At 34.3% G+C, this 22,635-nt stretch overlaps 3 protein-coding genes across 3 annotated transcripts in view; 1 reads left to right on the forward strand and 2 right to left on the reverse strand.

Annotated features, from left to right (window-relative positions):
- Nucleotides 1-650: 650 nt before the first annotated feature.
- Nucleotides 651-2,488, reverse strand: LOC106109723 (transmembrane protein 42-like). Its single transcript, XM_013291324.1, has 3 exons — nt 2,215-2,488; nt 1,284-1,433; nt 651-940 (listed from the first exon to the last, which is right to left on the reverse strand). The coding sequence occupies exons 1-3, from the start codon at nt 2,296-2,298 to the stop codon at nt 812-814; spliced, it is 363 nt and encodes a 120-aa protein (XP_013146778.1). The 5' UTR covers nt 2,299-2,488; the 3' UTR covers nt 651-811.
- A 546-nt stretch (nt 2,489-3,034) lies between these two features.
- Nucleotides 3,035-6,020, forward strand: LOC106109702 (anamorsin homolog). Its single transcript, XM_013291295.1, has 5 exons — nt 3,035-3,417; nt 3,498-3,727; nt 3,861-4,026; nt 5,136-5,242; nt 5,795-6,020. Exons 1-5 carry the CDS (start codon nt 3,273-3,275, stop codon nt 5,897-5,899), a joined length of 753 nt encoding a protein of 250 aa, XP_013146749.1. The 5' UTR covers nt 3,035-3,272; the 3' UTR covers nt 5,900-6,020.
- A 3,340-nt stretch (nt 6,021-9,360) lies between these two features.
- Nucleotides 9,361-22,635, reverse strand: part of LOC106109773 (ataxin-1-like) — a 30,438-nt gene continuing 17,163 nt past the window's right edge. The window contains exons 2-4 of the mRNA XM_013291379.1: nt 11,703-12,145; nt 11,128-11,361; nt 9,361-10,783 (exon numbers count right to left, since the gene is read on the reverse strand). Of these exons, the coding sequence (XP_013146833.1) occupies nt 10,457-10,783; nt 11,128-11,361; nt 11,703-12,137 (996 nt within the window). The 5' untranslated portion in view covers nt 12,138-12,145 and the 3' untranslated portion in view covers nt 9,361-10,456. The remainder of the gene's footprint in view (nt 10,784-11,127; nt 11,362-11,702; nt 12,146-22,635) is intronic.

Here is a 22,635-nt window from a genome sequence, read left to right on the forward strand (position 1 = left end):
CATTACAGATAACTGATATAAAAAAACAAAAGCTGTATGCGGTATGCTACTCGCGGTGTATACTTACAAATAAGTGTTGTGCGGCAACACGTGCCTTATCTCTGAATGCCGTCGGACTACGGACATAACCTATCTATAGATATTCTAGCTACGGACCAACATGTATCTACTAGCTGTTCCCGTGCGGCTTCATCCGCATGAAATTATAAAAACATTATTTTATTGTTCATAATTTTTAAAATTTCAAATGTCAAAATTACCGTTACTACAATAACCTTGCATCTTTAATGTTGGCAGCTTGTATTGTATGGTCCCTTTCCCACATCAAGGTTTTTAAATTTATTTAACCTCTAAGTTTAATAGCGTGAAAATATATAGCCTAAAGTGTGATGCAAGTGTTGGGCTTTTTATTAAAAAAGGAATTATTTAAAAATTTACTGTAGTTGCTGACATCTTTCGCCACAAAGAAGTGTGTTTACGCTTTATTATACTAGTATAGATATAGATAGATATAGTATATAGTGTAAATTATAACATGTATCCGATATATGTTAAAGCGAGATTGGGCTAAATAAAAAATGATTTTTAATAATCTTTTTACTAAAATAATATACAATGAAATATCACAGAATTGTATGAAAAATAATCCCCAGTCTTTTTAAAAAGAAAAAACTTTAAAATGTAACAATAAGCAATCTATCAAATACAGAAGTATTAACTTTTTACATGTTCAAATATTCTAATGTTTTAACTTTCTATAAAGTAAAATTAACTACAATATAATAGTTTTATTCAATTTATAAATTTTGAACTATTCAAGTTTATCCACTTTATTAGCACGCGGCCGCGCCACTAATATTAGTCCCATAACAATAAAAAATATGCCCAACCACCATCTCACAGTGGCACCCTCATCGAACAAAGTCACTCCAATCACGCCCTGTAACAAAAAATACCTACTTATCAATATTTAAATTATAATAAATATTAACTTACTAGTTATAAACAGAAAAATTTAAACTAAAAAAAATCATTGATTTTTATTAGTTTAAATTTTTCACTAAATTACCAAAAAACCATTTACTTTTAAGCTATATTTTTAATTTTTCTATTTTTCTCAACATACGAAAATTGGATAACAATTATCTTTTACATTCTCCCTTTAAATTATTATTTATCTAGTCCTGCAACCAGCAAATCTGACTGATCAGTCTAAAGTCGCATGTTTTAATTCCACTGGTGCAACAGTCGCGCGTCTATTTGCTAAGTGGAAAGGCACTTACTGATAATACATAACTAGAGGCTGCTGAAATAACAGTAGGTGCTACAGAGTTGCTTGCGGCGTCCAGCGAGCGTAGGTAGTAGCGACAGCCCCATGTGTTGGTCACCACCATTGTGACTAGGAGAACAGCCCATATCAAGTAACTATCGCCCTATATAAGTGAACATATATTACTCCATGAGGGTAGATAGAGAATATAGACTTCTGTCTAGCTGAATGCCTGATTTACAATTGGCTAGTACAGTTACAGTAGAGTACCTCATGTTTACATTATGCCAGTGTTAGCTGGTTTTTAACTAATTTATTCTATAACTATTGTATTTTGTATTCTTAAAAGTTATTTAGTCTGTGCTACGAATCAATACCATTTATATTTATTGAAAATAACAATATAAACTTTGTAATTGAAATCCAATGCATTATTTAAATATTTATTTCATAACTTTAAATTGTAAGAATTCTATTTGTAATGTTAATAATCAGACAGTAATCAGATGTCAAAAATAAATTGAGGTATTAACTCGGGTACATGATAGACATATTGGTAGTGGTGGACAGGTAGTGTGGATACACGGAAAAATGCTGTTATTGGTAGGGTTATTCTGTATAAATTGGAAGAAATCATAAGAGCTAAACAAGACTATATTTTATTAAAGTTTAATATGGCTGTGGCTACCATACTAGATGTATGCCACTTTGAGTGCTACCTCCTACTTTACTGGCATGTTATAAGCCAGGCATTAGTGTATCATAAGGTGCTTACTTATTTTTGCATTCACACAACACATACATTTTTGCAACTTTCATTTTAAAACGGTAGCATAGTGTCATCTTATTTAATAATAAAAAAAGCCATATCGCACTTGCACAAATTAAACTAATTCAATTTAATTTAAATGTAGGGAATTGTGATGTTAATTATTTCTACTTACTACAATAGTAGGCGTTCCAGACAGTTTACCCAAAGTACTACCTATTGAGGCCCATGTCCCCGCTAAGAAAGCTTCATAAAACATTTTCTTAGTGAAACTTATGTTTTTATCCCTACAAAAAATCTTTGAATATACACATTTATAATTTTGCAAGTATTATTGAAAGTTCAGTTTATAAACTATCATGTAATACTAAATATTGTTTACAAAACTGATCGAAAATTTATTAAGTTAATAAGTTTTATAACTTTTCTCTATAATATATAAGAAAACATAACCTGTCAAAAGTTGCTGTCGAAATCTACTTTGACTTTTGACATCAAAATATTATGGCAAATTACATTGACGTAAGTCCAAGGCATTTACTACGTCATTATCAGGATTTATTTTAAGTTAGTAAATTACCACTGTTAAACCTTAGTAAATCTTAATTTTACTAAATAAAATATTTTAGTTACTTGACCTATAGTTTTGATGAACTATAACATTATTTAGTCTATAACTTTTAACTTTAATTTACCGTCAAATTGGATTTGAATTTGAAAGTAGATATGTTCGACTAAAATTGGAACTTGCAGATCAGCTCACAGTTCACATATGTCGAGCCAATCAGTGAAACTAACAATTTAACTCATTTTGTACCGGGATAGTTGTATTATTTGCTTTACCAACTGCGAGTTGCGACTCATCAGGCACCTCGCGACTTGTATGACTATGGTACATCACGTTGAGCCGTGAACTGCCAATACTCATTTATGTTGTTGAGCTACAGCTCAATGTACGTCTAAATGATCTATTTGAAAGCAAGGTTCTGTCAAATTGACGTATGATTTTTGTATAAGACAATACGTTTTGTCGATTTGCGCATTCATTGGCAAATATTAATTACAGTAGGACTCGAACTTAAATGGTTATTGAATAAAAACAAATTAAAGTAAAATCGTTATTGTATTAAACGATTACGAAGCTAATAATATACTCGAACGGAAGAATTGTTCGCCACATTTTGTTGACTCCACAATTGGCCATAATATTATTTAGGATTTTGTAAAAGAAACATGGATTTCGTGAAAAAGGGAGATAACATTTTAGTTATTTGGAATAACAGTGAACAAAATGACATTGCCAACTTTGTAAATGAAATTAAAAGCATAGCTACGGAAGGAAATGTTTTTCTGGAAAACTCCACAATGATCAGTGACAGTGAGTATTGTATGCAAGTTGTACGTTAAAAATGCTTATGATTTAATAGTCTTTATAATAATAATTGATTTTATTTTCAGCATCAAGACCTAAATCTTCATTTGATGCAGTTCTATGCAACCTTATTCCACCACATGCCATTGAACCCAGTGATAGTTTACTCTCCATTATTATAAAAATTTTGAAACCAAGTGGTAGATTAATTGTTAAATACAACAAAGATCTGTCCAGTACATTAAAACTCAATGGTTTTGTTAATGTAACAAATAGCGATGACAATACATATGTTGCAGAAAAACCCAAATTTGAGGTAAGACCTTGTATAAAATAAACACTAAATATATTGATTTAACATATTACTGGTACTTTACATGAAAGTAAATTTACCAGACATATTTAGTACTTGGTGTACTTAATTCTCTAATAATCATGTGTATTTTTAGGTGGGTTCAAAAGTGTCATTAAAACTGGGACAAAAGCCTGCAGTATGGAAGTTAGATGACACTGTGGAGGAGGCATGGAAGGGAGGCAATGATGATGATATCATTGATGATGATCAGCTATTAGATGAGGATGATTTGAAGAAGCCGGACAAACAATCTCTTAGAGGTAAATATAAAGATAATCTTAGCTGGAAAGAAAACCATTTATTTTTAAAATAATGCCACTGAGCCTTAGCATTTTCATTGGTACACCAGCTCGAAAATATTTATCTATACCACTGTAAAGATGAAAGATTAGTATTTTGTATGTATTGAAGAAATTAAAAAAAACTGTCTGATTTCAAAATTTCTTTAATTCAAAATTAAAATTTAATTAATAAATAGCTTGGGTTATCAGTGAGTAACATCCCATGTTCTTTACTATTTTTAGTAGTTTATTAACAGCTAGTATATTTTATTAATTTTATATTTTATAAAATATAATATGTTTTTTTTGTCTATCTCATTCAGTTTGAAATGACAAGAGCAATTTCAGCATCATAAAGATTTACTTTTTAAACCAAAGTCCTTAAAACTAAAGTTATTCAGTGCAAAATAATCAAAGGAAGATAAATATCTTTTGATTATATAGCAGATAATTATGTCAAACATTTTAATACTATCTATACCACTATCATGACAAATATGTTATCTTGGTTTTTTGGCTCCTTGTATAAAAGGTTTTGTGTTGCGAGTAAATGTTTTGTGTTCCAAGACACTAAAGGCCGTGAGTAAGGTCAACGGCTTTATTGAATAATGATGCTTAATATTGTTGTTCCAATTGCATGATGTTAACTGTTATTTCTGCAGTACAATGAGCGATTCAATTCTGCAGTACAAAGATCTTATATAATTATGATCAGTTTATTAGTGCAGTTTGAGTTAGCGTGTTTTATATTTTTCAGATATGAAATAATTAATTTAAAATAAATAATGTATGGATGATCAACTTTGTAAGGAATAATGTGCTTTTTATTTAATTTTTTTATGCAGTTTATATTTAATCTGTAGTTTAATTAAATGGATATCATATTTTATAACTAAATGAAACAATTTTGCTCTTATAAGACTTATGCAGACATATTTAAATGATATATGTAAGTTTCAACAATTTTAACACTTCCAAAATCGAATTTCGTCAAAATCCGTTCAGCCGTTTAGGCTACAAGCACTAACATTCATCCATCCATCTAAACATTCACATTTATAATATTAGTATGATTGTTTAATTTCCAGTATGTGCTACGACTGGCAAGCGCAAGGCGTGTGCGGATTGTAGCTGCGGCCTTGCGGAGGAACTGAGGGGAGAAACTAAAGATACACCTAAATCATCCTGCGGAAGTGTGAGTATTGAAATATTAAGACTGCAAGCTATTTATTGATACAATGATTCTGAATTCTTTTATTAAAACTAGGTGCTCGCGAAATTATAATACAATTGAAAACACAGCCTATGTTACAGACTGATAACCTAGCTTTTTAATGTTGAAAGGTTTTTGAAATCGGCCCAGTGGTTTTTGATTCATTTTATACAAAAAAAAAAACATACAGACGAATTGAGTACCTCCTTCTCTTGGGAAGTCAGTCAAAAATACATCTACAGTCTTATAATATAAGTATAGACTAGCTGTTGGCCACGGCTTTGTCCATATGAAATTAAAAAATATAGCCTATGCTACTCATGGTTAGTTACCTTTTTAATGGTCAAAGAATTATTGAAATTGTTCAAGTAGTTTTGGAATTATTTCAATACATACAACAATTCAAAAATACTATTTTTTCTTCTTTATAATATTAGTATAGGCATACTGGTTATAGGCAATATACACACTTGTGTTCAAATATCATTTTACATAGAGATTTGTGTATTTTAATGACTTATACTTATGTTCCAGTGTTACCTGGGAGATGCATTCCGTTGTGCGAGCTGCCCCTACCTCGGCATGCCAGCATTCAAGCCCGGAGAGAAAGTTTTACTGGATCTGAAGTCTGATATATGAATATTAAATGTTTAATTCTACTTTGAATCTGCTGTAAACCAAGATAATAATGGTTTGCAACTTTTATTATAAAAGTATTCGAGTTGTGATTGAGTTTTAATAAATCTTTGATTATTTTTTAGTTTTTTTTTCTTTATCTAATGACTTGTTAGAGGAATGTATTTGTGAAAATTACATTATTAATGAATGTAACTTGAACAAATCTTGCTTAAATGTTAGAAAACTGGTTTGCAAAACTCGCCATTTCCACTACATCATATAAAAAAATGAGAAAGTTTGGATGGATGCTTTGTGGATCTCAGTGAAATTTGACACTTATGTAGAACAAATAAGTTACTAAGTAACTTCATTTTATTCCTCACAGACGAAGTCTCAAGTCTAAAGCTAGTGTTTAATAAATTATATGGGGGTAAAGTCAATAAAACAACAAAGTAGCAAATATTCCATTATACATATTTTCTCTTTCTTTTTACAAACAGTTAACTTAGTTTTAACATATCTCGTTTTATAACATCTTCCATTTACATTATGTCAAGTATTACTCATTCCTCTATACAATAAAATATACATATATATGCCATATTCGTCATATAATTATATAACAATTTTTATAATTATTTATGTATTAATTAAATGACACAACATTTCCTGTTCACTACCGTTGTTACATTTTAAAAACAGTATTATTCGGACAAATTTCTATACACAAACTTTAATATACAAAATTATAAAATAAAACTGTTCTCAATATGTTATCCACGAGTCTATGATAAGATAAAGTATAGAAATAAAATATTTCAACAGGTTAATCATACAATAACTTACCATAAACATTTGAGCTTCTAGATGTTTCTAGAAGTTTGTTATGATGGCACAATTTGTGTCAATATTGTGTTAGTGATGGTAAATTAATATTAAAGACTATGGAAACCATTACTGGCCGTACCTAGCATTGGCAACATTAAAAACAATTACATGTAACTTGAATCTTCAAAATTACAATGTAACTAACATCGTACAGTTCAGCAAATTTTACACGCATCCACAACCTGTGTGCTATTTCATAGAAATATGCAAAAATATCCAGTGTTGCCCAATCGATACGTCACATAGAAAAAGGGACATTCAAAAATGATAATTTAAATATCTATTTTTAATAATAATTTGAAACTCTTGATATTAAATTGTATCTTAAAACATTGACTGCATACAACTAATTGCATATTATTTATTAAATTATTACATTTACATAAAAGTTTTAATTATTCTTAGTTTTCGAGTGAGCATTGCAGAAGAAAGCAAAAGATTTGATACAACAGTTCAATATTTTAGATATACAATATGCATATATAGAATATAATAGACAAAAGGTCCTCCATCGTAATGAAATCAGTTATATTTTTTGTAGTGTTTAAACTATCCTAATATCAAAAACACGGAAGAACGTGATTGCGCCAACTATCGAATCAAAGATGCAAGAAATATAAAGATAAGGAAGAAAGAAAAATTACTTATCTATTATTGCGTTTCAACAACTTCCGTGGATTCTAATCAACTTTATGAGCGAAAATAAATTAATACTTTTTTTGAATTTGGATTTTAGGAAATAATACTTTTTTGTAACGAATTTTGTACTTAACGATCGTCCATCCTGTCGTAGCGGAGCCGACGGCTTCCGTTTACAAAATAAATGCTCCTATCTCATAATTTAAGTAATATCTTCGAAGAAACTACTATCCCACAACATTCAGTAAAGCGTCCCAGTCTTTTTAAAAGTTTATTTTCATCAAATTGAGATCTTGCTTAGACTCGTTTGCGATCGCGTCTCCCCCCGAGACACTAGTCTTAGAGTTTGTGAGGTAGGCTTAGTCATGATCTGATGAAAGCGCCTTGTTAAAAAATACCGATTAATAAAATGAGATCTTTCATTAAAATTACAAATAATAATATAAAAAAACGATAAAACTAGAATTACATACATTATACAACAAATTATTAACGTTTTATGTTTACAACACTATCCGTCCGCGATACGTCCGCGCTCTGCGCTCGTCCGTTAGCGTATGACCGACGAGCACGCGACAGTTGACGGTACAATGAAAACAACCTCAGTATTCCCCTCCCCCTCCCCCTCCTACGTTTCCCACCCCGCCGGGCAGAGTACACATCGTTTGGCAAGTTTACATCACAATACACAGTCGCTACTTTGCCCAATTATTGTACAAACTTTACGTACAACGTACAATTTTAAAGCAACATTTATGAAAGGAGAAATGACTTTATATAACAAGTTATCCAGCTACCTCCTCTAAACGAAGTAATTTGAATTAAGTGAATGTCATTTTTTTTAACAATATCTGTTTCATATAAGTTTTTAACTTTCAATTTTTAATTCTTAATTTACGAAAAATCAAAGTTAATTCCAATTAAGATTCAATAACTACTTTTTTCTTAATATTTAAAAAGAATTATTAGTTGATATGGCCATGCATTTGTTATCTGCGTAACGATATATGTATAGTAATCACAGTTTCTACTTGTTTTGTATTAAAATTTTTGTTACCAGCGTATCGTTTCCGAGTATAAAGTAACTACGACTCCTTACCAATAACGCACTTATTATTCTAAAAACATATATATTTGTTTATCCAAGCAATACTTCATACCTACTCTGAACTACAAAATATCACAGACGGTGTGTTTATTATGTATACATATTCTCATAGAAAAGTTATGTGTATCACACATGGACGTCAAAAAACCAATAGAGATGGCATCTAATAACCATGACCATTATATATATCTTTTTTACAATAAAGGTATCAACAATATAATCAAATTATTTCTCAGAAGAGTCAGCCATTTGTTACAATAAGTACTCGCTGAATATTCTAATGTGCGGATTGAATTAGTTTGAACGCCTCGACTATTGCAAACTGTGCGACCCGCGCACGATATGTCGCTGTCACAACCATCAAATCCGGTAAGAGCGCGCCCACAACTTTGACTCAACTATCGCACAACTGTTTAGTCGCGCTGTGATTCCTATGAGCTTAAATCTTACGAGCACTACTCGATTTTGAGTTGTGTAACTAAACAGTTGAATTGGCTGCGAAACAATCCACAAACGTACTACAGTTGTGCGATATTTTACTCAAAGGTGTGCGCGCGCTCTAAATAGACACGACTGTTCCAAAGTAACTAAACCAGTTTATTTCGGAAACCCGCATATCGACTATCGGAGTTTAAGCACGCGCCAATATTACTTCGCTAACCCTGGATCCATACATTCTCTGAATGAAAGTTACATGTTTTTAGTGTTTCGGCAATGGAAACCCGAGCTATCTCGCTAACATTCATTGTACCTTTATGTCTGGTTCACACTTGACCACTACAGTTAGTATCGCAGGCGTAGTTTGTATGGACTTACTGGCGCCAGTTGGTGTTTGGGCGCTTTTGGCTAAGTGTGAACGAGGCATTAAATTGTTTAACCGTCGCCAGCTGTCAGACGGGCGATAAATCTCATTAGTTATCACATTATCTAACCTAATATAAAGATCTGATAAACGCGTTATTTTGTGCTCTTTCAGATATTAACTCCATGCTATTACTTTTCTGGGTTTATGCTTCATGTGTTATATTAGAACCAATATTAAAATTATTTTTATCTGCTGAATTTTACTTACAAGTCTTAAACTATCGGTTTTATCCACATCTTTAGTAGATTAAAAACACATTTGTAAGACTAAACCGTACTCAGAGTTAGTCACAAAGACCATTAGTGTATATTTCACATGATCTACAAGAGACTTACGGCCCAATAATGAAACGACAATTCAAGTAAAAGCGTGTTAAATGATAAGGCCACGCGTTTACTCCCAATACGTTTCAGAATTTTGCCGTCAAACACTCTGACTCCGGTAGCGAAAGTACCATAAGTAGAAAGTTGTAAATGATTTATATAGAATTCAGCGTAGTAAAAAGTTACCGGCACTTTTGTGACATAACATTGGTCATGGAGTGTAACATTCAATAGACTTAAGTTACATATTTACAATATAATACACGAACGCGTATAGAAGCACCCGACAGAAATAAGCACCTGGTGTTCCCGAGAGAACTTAAGCGTACGTCAGCGCTCGCTGTCACAACTACATCGAACCGAACGCACACGCGCACGCGCCGATATAAATATATTGCCGGCCATTATGTCATATGTCAAAATAACGCGGGAAACGCTGAAAACTTCGTCCCATTCTCGCATTAGTATTTTAGACTATATCGTACAATTGTAAAATTATTTTTCATAATTATCTAATCAAAGTTAATCGTTCTTATCTGACGAATTAACTTACTTCCCTGAATGAATTATTTTAACGCCTATCAATTTATTTAAATCGTTGCGCGCGCAAGTCACTGGGGCGATCTATTTTACCTACATTACCGTGTGAGTTTGGCTCACATTTATAACTAATATTTCACGATGCCCTCGCTAGTGCCGGGCAAAGTCCGAGCGATTGCACGGGTAAGTTTTCACAATTTAACAGATGTATACGCTCAGCGCTTCTTGAGCGGTGGACGGTCGTCGTCGTTCACGTCGGGGGCGGACCAGCGACGTTTGCGGGCGTCCTCTTTCACACTAAGGTTCTCTGGATGCGTTTGCGGCGGTGCTGGGAGACAGCTGGTGACATTGACCCCCAGATTGCTGGTAACTGTGCCGTTAGTACCCGCGTGGCTCTTAGCGACCAGAGACACACATACGTCGCCGACCTGAAGCCTCTGCACTCGCAGCCCGTACCGCGCCAGAGTGCGCTCCGGCTTGCAAGACGCCCAGCCCCGCCCGTACACGAAGAACGGCCTATCCACCGTCCAGTCTAACTCCACCTGAAATTTACAAAGAAATAATTAACAGATGACTAAATTATAGGTTAAGGCTTTGGCTATTCTAATATAACGTTGACTTGCTGCCTTTCATAACACAATGACTTTCAATAAAAGTTGAATGAATGAATCAATTTCTAAGTAATAGAGAATAGTTTATAATGATTTGTTTAACATTGAAAGGTTGTTTTTTATTAAAAGTAGTGTTGAACTTTTGGAACGTGAATCATTTTGCATCGAAAGATTTTTGAAAGCAACTGATTAAGTGGACGACGACAGTTACTAGTAACGGATATGTTAACGTGAGAGATATAGAGCCAGAATAGGTATGAGCTTAGTTGTGTTACCTGGGTGCGGTTCCTATCGTATGTGAGCGTGAGTGCGAGGTTGTCGCCGCGCTCGTCGAGGCGCAGCAGAGTGCACTTGGTGAGGGCGAGGTGCGCGCTGCGGCCTGCGCTGCTCACGAAGTCCTCCGTGCGCATCTCCTCCACGCGCCGCAACGACCCGTCCTCCAGCCTGATCATGGCGCCTCGACAGAAGTAAGGCGCCGGCGCACCACGCTCCGGCGACATCGGTGCATCCTGGAAACATTATACAAATACGTTGTTATTTCTAGACTTTAACGTTGATGACATTTTACTTCATTCATGTGATAATTAGGCCCGATTTTAGTCCTTTTTTTCAATACACCCTTTTTCTAATAAGAATAGGATGGGATGGGAACGTGGATTTGATGCTGGAGGAGACACATAGGAAGGGGGGACATATCCTCTTTATGTGCGTTTCCTCCGTCGTTCAAGGGTAGGCAACGCATCCTCTATTGCGAATGTCTATGGGCAGCGGTCGCCTCGCCAATTTGGTGGACTCAGGTGGCCGCTTGCTCATTTGCCACCTTACGATGTAAAAAAATGTGACATCTTACCTCTATAGAGGGCTGCACGGGCGCTGGCGCAGGTGCCGGCTGTTCGTGCGGCGCGGGTGCGCGGTGCTGGGCGGGCGCCGGCGCGGGCGCGGGCGGCACGAAGCCGGAGGAGGACCGCGCGCGCAGCGGGTAGGTGGCGGGGGGCTGCGGGCGCGCGCCGTACAGGTAGGCGTAGGGTGCGTGCGGCAGGAAGGGCGCATAGCCGGCAAAGGGCGCCGGGGGCGGCGGGTGCGGCGCGGGCGCGGGCGGCGGCGCAGGTGAGGGATGCGCGGGCGGGTCGCGTGGACGCCGCGCGGCGTAGCGCGGGTATGGGCGCGGCGGAGGCGTGAGGAACTCGGGCGTCATGGCGGCGGGCGGCGGCGCAGGGTACAGGTGGCCCAGGTGCCCCAGCTGCAGCTGGGCCAGCGCCTCGCCGGGGTGGCTCGCCGAGATCATCGGATGTGCTGCAAACAATAACAGTAACATGTAAAACCAACTCGTGTTAACTACGATTATAAACAGCAACTATAGCTGTTCCTGCTGGGCTTGTATCAATATTTGCACCTATCAATAAGGTTCAGTAAATTAAAATGTAACAATTCAAAACCTAAAGTAACTGCAAGTGTAAGAGACATGTGAAATGATAATTTATTGTGCAACATATAAGGGAACTTCCTAATCAAATCTCTCAGTATGATATTTAAAAAAAAAGATAGCTTACACAATGTCGTGTGTACCATGTCCTGTTTACACGAAAATAAAAATCGGTTTCTAGTTAAAACACAAGCGATTGTTTACTGAACAGATGCGCTCAACACGTGTTACGTTCACTCGTTGCGTTTACAAGGAATTACTCTCGTCAGTAAGCGCGTATACTCAATTACATGTAGATTATGTTTAAGAATAAAATCTATTTATAAAGTTTACGTAGCCGCCCCACATTCTTATCGCACACATACAAGCTCTGATCAGCTACACACACAGGGAGGTGCAGATGTCGGATCTATCTACATATATGTATGTTGTAGATAGAGTGATTGATTAAGGCACTACACATAATGTTTATGTTACAAAGTATTTCAAAATAACATTTCCAAAATTATACAAATAAGGCGACATAATTGTGTTACTCACGCCTATTAACTTATTAAATCTAGATAAATGTTAAATTAATAAGAGTTCTAACGTAATTAAAATAAAGTTTTTAGTTTAATACCAACGATAAGTCACTTTGTAGCAAAAACGACCGAGAAATACGATAAATAACGGTAAAACCACCAATAACTCTTGTATCTAGTAATTATTGGTAATATCCGTTTTAATTAACTGTCTACAACATGCGTGGTATAAGTTCGAAGTAAGGACGTCTGGCAAGTTAAATATTACACAACGAGTCCTTATTAGTACAGGATATTGCTAGTATTGGTTTACTGAGCTTTACCAGATTGCCTGAATAGCATCAAACCTGTCAGCCACTTTAAGAGGTCACATTTAATAAATTTGTATATAAGTACCCAATAGAGTAAGATAGTTTTATTAAAGTTAAAACACGTAACATATTTTAATACAATACGCAAATCTATACTAGTATTATAAAGAGGAGAGAATTGTATTTTTATATTATTTTTTACAAATTCTTTCACTGTTAGAAAGGTAATTTATATGTGAGTAGCATATGCTAATTTTTTATTGTTTTCTAATTTCACGCGGACGAAGTTGCCAGTAACAGCTAGTATTATATACAGGGCAACTTAAGCAAGCATTTAAAATTTCCCAAGCTTCAAAGGTATCATAAAATTTAGCTTCAATAATGTAGACACGCAAGTCGTTCCACATACTTTTGTTTGTTTAAATTGTCAATTGTTAATTAATTATGTCATCGTGTTTTGCGACAGTATCCAGGTTATTTAATAATTAGGTTATTAAAGCAATTATTATTAACTACCTTTCGCCCGCGAGAATATAAAAAAAATTGTTTATTATATGTATGTTACTACGTAACTTTAGAAAGGAATTTAAAAGTAACAAAAAACAGTAGCGAAGAGTCAACATTGTCCGCGTTGGTTGCAGGCGATAATTTTATGAACAAAGAATGCGCCTGCACCTGCGCAAACAGACTTATGTATTAGCATATCTTCTCTATGTAAAGCCTTACGTTGTACAAGTTATTTTTAACATATCGCTTAGAAGTCGAAAGTAAATTATTATTTACTTACTTCCTTAGAAAATTTCCATTATATGTTTTGCTTTCAGTGGTGGCAGTGGATATCCACGGTTACTTTTAATTTTACTCAAATGTATAATTTAGTGGTAAAACTTAAAATTTTCTGTACCTAAATATCGAGTGTGTCGGTAAATTATTAAGGATATTGGTAAATGTCTTTTTTTTAACCTTATAGTAAACTGAAATTTATCGCTATAATGTGGAACATATTTATCAAAATTTCTTTATAACTAAACATATGTTTATTAAATACTAGTTGTTGCTCGCGATTTCGTCCACGTTATATAAAAAACAAAATGTCTATGTTACTCACTGATAACGTAGCTTTTTAATGGTGAAAGAATTTTTAAAATCGGCTCAGTAGTTTCTGAGTTATTTCATACATACAAAAATCCAAAAATCAAAATCTTTCCTTTTTATATTAGAATACATTAATAAAAAACCATTTAAAAGGCATAACTTCAAAATTATCATTTACGAACACTTGCTTACGATATTATCTCATTATCACAATGACGTACGTATCATGAAGCAACACTATCAAGTAATTAGAAATCCTTTAAAATATCGTAATATTACAAAATAGTCTCCGCCGCCGTTTGTCACGAACCTGTACGACCTTGTACTTTAATCAGCTGTGAAAATTCTACAAAAGTTCGTTGCATTCGACTTTAAATTCATTGTAATGCGGATTTCACCTAAAAAAAATAACAAAAAAACCCTGTTCTTTCCCAAATGGACAAAAAAGGAAAATTACAATTGTTTAGCAATTCTATTTTTGGCTTAATTCGTTGAACTGTGAGGTGTTAAGTTAAATGTAACTGGTATTAAATTAGTACTTATGATAATTGTTTAGGGTCTTTTAAAGGTATAAACAAATTATTATATTAATAAGATATTTGACAGTTATTGCATCAAAAATCTTTACGAATTAGGTACCAAAATTATTTTATGATAAAAAAATACCGGTCGCTATGAGCCGGAAATACCATAGGCAGCTACCCGACTGTGGGCCCCAACGCGAATTCTCAACATGTTATAATCCGCCGAATCTATACCCATTGATTAGTAATTTAGAATTGTGTGCATTTTCAATGGATATCAGAAAACAAAGGCCAAAGAAATTTAGAGCTTTAATGATCTTATCAATCGATTCTATTAGTTTTTGACTCATAATTTAATGAATAGGGCCGTTAATGACAACATGTCGAAAACCTATTAGTAATATGTATGACAATTTTTGGGAAAAAAGGCATTTATGCAAAACAGTACCTAATCACTCCAAATACAAAGATAAATTGCTTACTTAAAGACGTGTCTGCTTTTCAAAATAGATATTATGGACATCAACATATAAAAGGGTTGACATATGTTTAAGCTAAAATGCATATGTTTTTAATTTTAGACCCACAGAGTATAATCGTACCTGTGTATTATAGTTACTTAATTCTCCATATTTCTAGAAAAAATATTACAATACTAAATTTTAAAACAGCAGTTGTTATAAATTGCAATAGCGAGACATATGACGTCATATGGCATAACGCCAAGCGTGCTCTGAAGTGACTTAACTCAAGGACCCATCAGGAAGTGAACAAGTTGACTTAAATCGACGATACAGAATTGAAAGACAAGCATATTATAAATATGTTCGTAGTTTTAAGCCGGTAAAACGTAAAACCAAAATGCAAAATACAAAGGAAACTAACCAAAGGAAAACCTAAAAAAATTGCATACACAAGAAATTTAACATAACAACAGCGGTGTTCGTAGGTTGAGAAAATTTACACTTATCAATTTTTACAAACAAATTTTTCTCAAAGAGAAGTCATAAAATGAATTTGGCTTCATTTCCTATTACGATAGAAGCAGCTTGTTACAAATTATTCGATGATAACAGTAGTCAACAATCTTAAATTGGAGCACGACCGATTCTTATCAAGTATGTTTAGTGGTGTAATACAGATAATACATAAAGTACGGGCAAAATAATCGATTTCGTTTATAAAATCGATTCTTACTTCAAAAGTTCATTGACATGAAACAATAATGCTTAAAATTGATTAATTACAAAGCAATGATGTTAAGTAACAATGTTATACGCTCTAATTTAGTTATGTGCTCTACAAATAGTGCATCGATTTTACGAATGTTATTAATGTTGTTAGAGTGATGAGATGTTTGTTAGAGTTTGTCGGCTGAACTGGTGTAGACTCTACATTGTAGAGCATAGTCTGAAAGAACACATTTACATTTGTACTTAAGACTGCCGGGTCTGATACCTTGTCGGTCTATAATTCTATAGCATAGTATATCAAAGTATAGTCATTTAAAAGATTTTTTTACTATTGTAAATATGTTTTGTACAGATGTTTCGACAGTGGAAACTAACAAAAGGCGGTTCTGTATATTATTTCTGTGGCTCTTCATACGTAATATGTATTTACGTATGAATCACACTTTGAGATAGTTAAGTGAGTAACGCCTAAAAAATTCCTCAATTATACAGGTTTCACAATACTAATTCGATTGCTTTGTCCAAATTCAATTCATTTAACAAAACAATACGTAAATAATCGTTAGGTTTTCTTTATAATTTGGCTAATATAAAAATTGTTTATGATTGTACATCGACTACACACATCGTCCCTTTCATTCTCTTTAAGAAAACAAAGACAAAATACATTTAAATACAAGCCTTTCTACGGCAGTAACGTCCCGGTAAAATGTTTTACACTTTTCAGTGGAGCGTGCAAAATAATGAAAATTTTATATGCGATGTAAGAATACATATTTTGTAAAGCATATGCTAAATTTATACAGACTGTTCTAATTTTGATAGTTGGCGTGGTCGGGCGCACCGTCTGTCGATTGTGTTGAGTTGGGACGTAGGTGCATTGCAAGGCCGGGAGTTCGCCGGCCGCGCTCCTAATGAATGGCGACTAATATCCCATCTTCTATACCTATCTATCTATACATGTAATAAAATTGTGTCTGTTATATCAAAAGAGAAATTCCAGATTTCGGAAAGATGGTGTATTTGCGTTGCTGATAACAAAATCGCATAAAAAAAATTGTCTGTCTGTCCGCAAGCCGCGTTTGTTCCAAGTAACCTCCGAAATGGCTGGGCCGTATTCAATGGACTTTTATTGGAGGGTAGCTAGATTATAGACTAGTTGTTTTGTAATTCCGCGCTGTCAATATGGCGTAACGGGTGGTCCAAATTTGCGCTAACGACGTTTGCGGACGACAGCTCGTTTGTTTATATATTTGTAATATGATGAGGTGGATTTGGCAGAGACGTTATAGGTAAAGAAATAAAGTCCTTTAAAAGGTAAAAACATGCAGCTTTTTCACTATTAATAGGTAATTGAAGCGATTCGTTATAAATTATCATAATTATAATGCGATATTCGTAACGATGATTGTAGAATTTGCACTAAGTCAATGAAAAAGCTGATATCACTGTAAAACTGAATTTTGCGCATGCGCATGACACGAAAAAGACATGCAAGTTAAAGTATAACACTACGCATAAATGGTTATTTTATAATATGTTATAATATAGTTCAATATGTATAAAATAAATTCTTAATACGTAAAAGGCTTATCTTAAAGGCATGTGTGAATGATGAGTCAGAAGTGTAGATAAAATTCCGTGGCAAAGCGAGACGAACAATGTAGAAATACGTCAAGGACGAAACTATGTTGACCGAATAAAAGACATACCAACAACATGAACACTCCTTATTTCGAATTCTTTGATATTTTTAATATTTTCTCATTGTTTACTTTATTTACAGCTTTGAACTTTCCATTGATATAGGTTTTCTTATTTACTAAATTCCTTTATTTCGACACGAATTAAGTTTAACAATGAAATTTCTACATAACTTAATCTTTTCTTTATCTTGCAACTAATTAAGTGCTTAGATTACTTAGTCGCACTAACTGGATCAAGTTTCTTGCAAACACGCATCTATAAGCCGTTAGAATAAAACAATCGTGAGAAATTTCTTTGATAAAACCAGTTAAGCGAACTATAACTACGGTTCGATTGTTAGGAAATAATAATAAACTGTATTTATAAAGACGCCATATTTTTGTAGACACTTCAAATAAAAGTTAAATACCAATGTAGCTGACAAGTGCATTCTGTATGAGAAGCCATTTAAAACTATAATATGTATACTAGACGTCTGCAATTTGGTGTATTAGCAATATGTGGAGCAAACACATGGCAACCCTAGGGCGGTGGTCGGTAGTGTTATGCGCGGCCGCGGTCGATACGCCGCCCGTAACCCACTTCCGGCGCCCGTGACCTTGCCGCCGCCATTCACGGCGCGTCTTGCGGCCCCCTCGGCCCCAACCCCTGCAGCCCCATCCCCCACGGCCCCAACCCCTACGGCCCCATCCCACAGCCTCTCTCTCCAACTTGTTCCATTGCTAGGATAACTTCGAGTTTCACGTTCTCTATATTTATTTACAGTCTGCTGTCGATCCGACACAACTTTTGACAGTTCGCGTTCCAATTCTATCAAAACAATCTCTGTTACAATAACAAGTGACATATTTAGAGTAAAAAGAAATAATATATCTTTACTAGCTTACGCCCGCAACTTTGTTTGTGCAGAATTGGAAATATGTAGCCTATGTGTTCTACCAGACTAACCTCGACATCTATGCCATATTTCATCGAGATTCGCTCAGTAGCCTACTAAGAAACATCCAACCATCTAAATTTTCGCATTTAAATATTAATAAGTAAGTTGTTTAAATCCTGAACTAACAACCAACCTAATTTAATGCAAAGAAAAGTTTTTGCCAGGATTGTTGATTCCTAGCATATGTGTGTATATCCGACTGATTCTAGGTTTTTCAATTTCAATGTACGAGGTAATAAATTAGCATCTTTGTCTAAATTTGTATTGCCTATAGAAAGTGTTTGTGGTTTTATCTAGCCTACTTAGGAAACATGAAAAACATTTTTAATAATTTACACACCACTTCAACGTTTTATTTTTTCTACATAATTTCATATTGCACTTTCTCATTCAATGAAATTGTCACATTAGAATTATAAGTAATATTATGGATCACATGATGGATGGATGTTTGTTAGAGTTTGTAGCCTAAACTGCTGAACGGATCTCGATGAAATTTCGCATACATGTAGATAATATTAGTAAGAGGATAGTCTGGAAGAACACATAGGCTACTTGCTTTTGTTTTTTTTTAAATCTGTGCGGACAGAGGCGCGGGTAAAAGCTAGTATCTAAATATAATAAAGCTATGAGATTTACTAAAATCGGTTTAGTGCTGGACTAATTGCAAATAAGCCTAACTTTCCTCTAACATTGCCGACGTGTACAAAAACAAGCTCTCATCCTTTGTGAATAACCTGAGACATGTATTTTGTAATGTTTCGCGAGTGGAAACGCATAACATGAACCGGTCGCGTGGCGCTGTCTGAATGAACGGTGGCTAGGTCACGCGACATCTTACGTAAAGTTCCGAACAACCGCGGGCTTGCTTGTCTGCGGCAAATACCACTAAAGGTATATTGCAGTCATTTCAAAGTTAATTTACATTCATTGTTAACATGTTGGAAACTTTTAAATCCACTGAAATAACGTTTCATTTCAGATTTGGAAATATTTTCATCTTTCAATTGCGTATTATTTTTATTTTATCTTCAACTTGTAGATTTTTATATTGACCCCTTTTACTTTTAGACAACTTATTTAATAGATACTGTCGCTTTAAACTCAGAGCAACACTTCTCGTTAGGACTCCGGTTGCGCGCCAATCTATCCATACTTCTAGTGACATTGACAGCTGTCAGCTAGGAACGTGACGTTTATGCCGATAATCTAGAGTTGCGCCAATTCTATAGCACGGTACTAATTTTATTCCTAACATTACAACTATATATCATTAGCAACAATTTGAGTGTTGGGTGAATTCAGATTGGACGGCTGATAGATATGTATTGAAGAGCAAACTGTACAGATCCTCCGAGTTACCTTTATTATTAAAATACGCTTTACATTATATATTTGAACGGTGTAGTAATAATTATTGATGAAAACTAAATATTTATATGCTTAAGGAGTGGTAAGACTTCGTTTATATGGGCAATTTGAGGTCTAACAGCAGTTTTATTGAATGTATCACGCAATAGAAGAGTGGAGGCAAACAACCGCCTACACTGCGACCGTCACGATTGTATTTACATACTTGTTAACGTGAGTTTACATTGCAAAACACTTGTACCAAACATTTGACCGTTTTCTCAATAATGAGACTACTAATATTATAAATGCGAAAGTTTGGATGCATGGATGGATGTTTGTAAGAGTTCGGCATAGATGTAGAGCATTAACCAGATTAATCGTATATTAACCACAATTTGGTTATATGTTATTGTAATTGTTAATCTCTTGTTTTTCAATAAAATTCTTTCTATTTCTATTGTCTAGTAGATTAGATAGGCTACATATTTTTAATTACACGCAGACGGAGTCGCGGACAAAAACTAGTATACTATGTCCTATACAACTCAAAAATGGCAAAACAAAAAAAAACAATTATCTTTGTGTTTGCAATATCAAGTCCCTCTGACGAAGCAAGTAATTTAAATAGAAATATCAACATTGTTTTAGCTTTTTCAATTACATCACTGTTCGAAATCGTTTACTGTACAAAACACCCACGCTGGTAATTGTACGTGTGAATAACCCGTAATAAGCGCCAACACCAAACAACGTATTTCTAAAATCACAACGTTGAAGGTATCTGTTTGTCTTTTTAGCTCTATACTAACAATATCCTATTTGCGGTAAAGAAAGTTGTTTGTGATCAAATTCACGGCTGATTTATTGAAAACTGACCAATAAGCGATGAAAACTTCTTGGTGAGCTACCGTATTAATTAGAAGAGTTCAATGACCGATGACACGTACCTTCGAGTTTGCAATACACTGGTAGTTTTGACGTTGCAGATTTTATGTCGTTTACTGCAACGTTCAATGGACTCGATCTACTTCTACACGTGTTGGATTCGCAATTAATTACAAATTAACAAATGGTCGATGTTAGCGATAAATTGTGTTACTACTGGCGTATAGTAACGTACTAGGTATGGAGTGCTTCGCCCACGCCAGTTGGCTCGATCTCTCGAATTCCTCGCCGCGATCTCGTAATGTGAACAACATAATGTCAACTGATTTTAATTCTACAACGTTTTCATTCACATTTGAGGTTGTTTTTAAAATATTTGTTATACAAAAATAAAATCACTACGCTACAAATTTCATTTTAGATTATCTTCTAAATTAAATAATTAAACCCGCTCTAATCTAAGTGATAGTTAAAGCGACTTTTAATATTTGACCTACAACCGCGCAGTTTCAATAGAACATTTTTAGAATATGTACAGTGAATTGAAATGACAAAAACATAGATGTCACTACTAAATGGAATATTTTCACAGATCTACATAAACATTAAAGTGTTTAGACAAAAATGTTAGGGAAGTGACCTGTCAACGCCAGCCCACGGCTGGCCGACGCTACTCGTATGCTATTTTAGAATGGCCACAATTCTAACCTAGCAGAACAGAACCGAATGATAAATTTTATCATGCACCGTAATATATTTATTTTAGTATATTTTTAATTCAATTACTGATACTTTAACACTTTAAAATATATTATTAATGTATCATCAGTACATAACGCATAATCTTTAACGCATTTAAAAGTATAGTTAAGTAGTTACATTTATCTATACTTAATATGTAAATGAAACTTGTTAAAAGCAACTTAACCCGTTATGGTAAATGTGACGTCACGCGTGCACGTTCCAAATTAAGTACTATTTAAACAAATTAACACTTTTAAATATTCATCCAATTAAATTATATAAGCTTGTTGCTTTTACACTTGATAGCCACGAAACTATAACCGGTCGTGAACATTTAACTACATACTATTAATAAATGAAATAATCTCATACATGAGTTGTTTAGGACGAGTTAAAAGATCCCTATTTCAATGCTCTCTAATATAGTCTGTACTAAATGTATGCAATTGAGTTGACCAAAAATAATTATTTAATCTGTGTTCTTAATTTAAAATTTGGTCACTTTGAAGGTTATTTTACCCACGCGCCTTTCGTGTAACATTTATATTTATTGAAAGAACCTTTTAAATTTATTTTAGGTTTACCCTTCTTGCACGGATTCGATAAGGTGTTCCTAAAATGAAAATGTATTTTAATAAAATATATTCGAAAGGCAAATTTCCATCGAACCGTCTAATAGCCGTTAAATTGAAAGCATCGACGCGTAAGCCTTGCCTTTACCTAAGAGGAACATTGATCGAGTTGTCCAGCGTTTAAAATAGCATCTAAAATATTAACTAAAATACGAAGGCCACTTTAAATTTAATATCTTATATAGCCAAGTTTGAAAACCAAAACATCATTTTGCTATGTGTAAAATCTAATTTTAAAATCCATCTAAATATGTCATCATCACCAGCTCACTAAACGTCGCCACTAAGGGGCTCGGAGCCTACCCTAAGTAAGGGTGACTAGGCCATAGTCAACCACGCTGACTCACTCTGCGGGTTGGTTGACTTCACACATATCTTTGAATTTCTTCGCCGATATGTGCAGGTTGCATCACGATGTTTTCGTGCACCGACCCAGTAGTATTTGAGTTATT

Source organism: Papilio polytes, unplaced genomic scaffold, assembly GCF_000836215.1.
Source record: "Papilio polytes unplaced genomic scaffold, Ppol_1.0 DF821067.1, whole genome shotgun sequence".
Taxonomy (NCBI): domain Eukaryota; kingdom Metazoa; phylum Arthropoda; class Insecta; order Lepidoptera; family Papilionidae; genus Papilio; species Papilio polytes.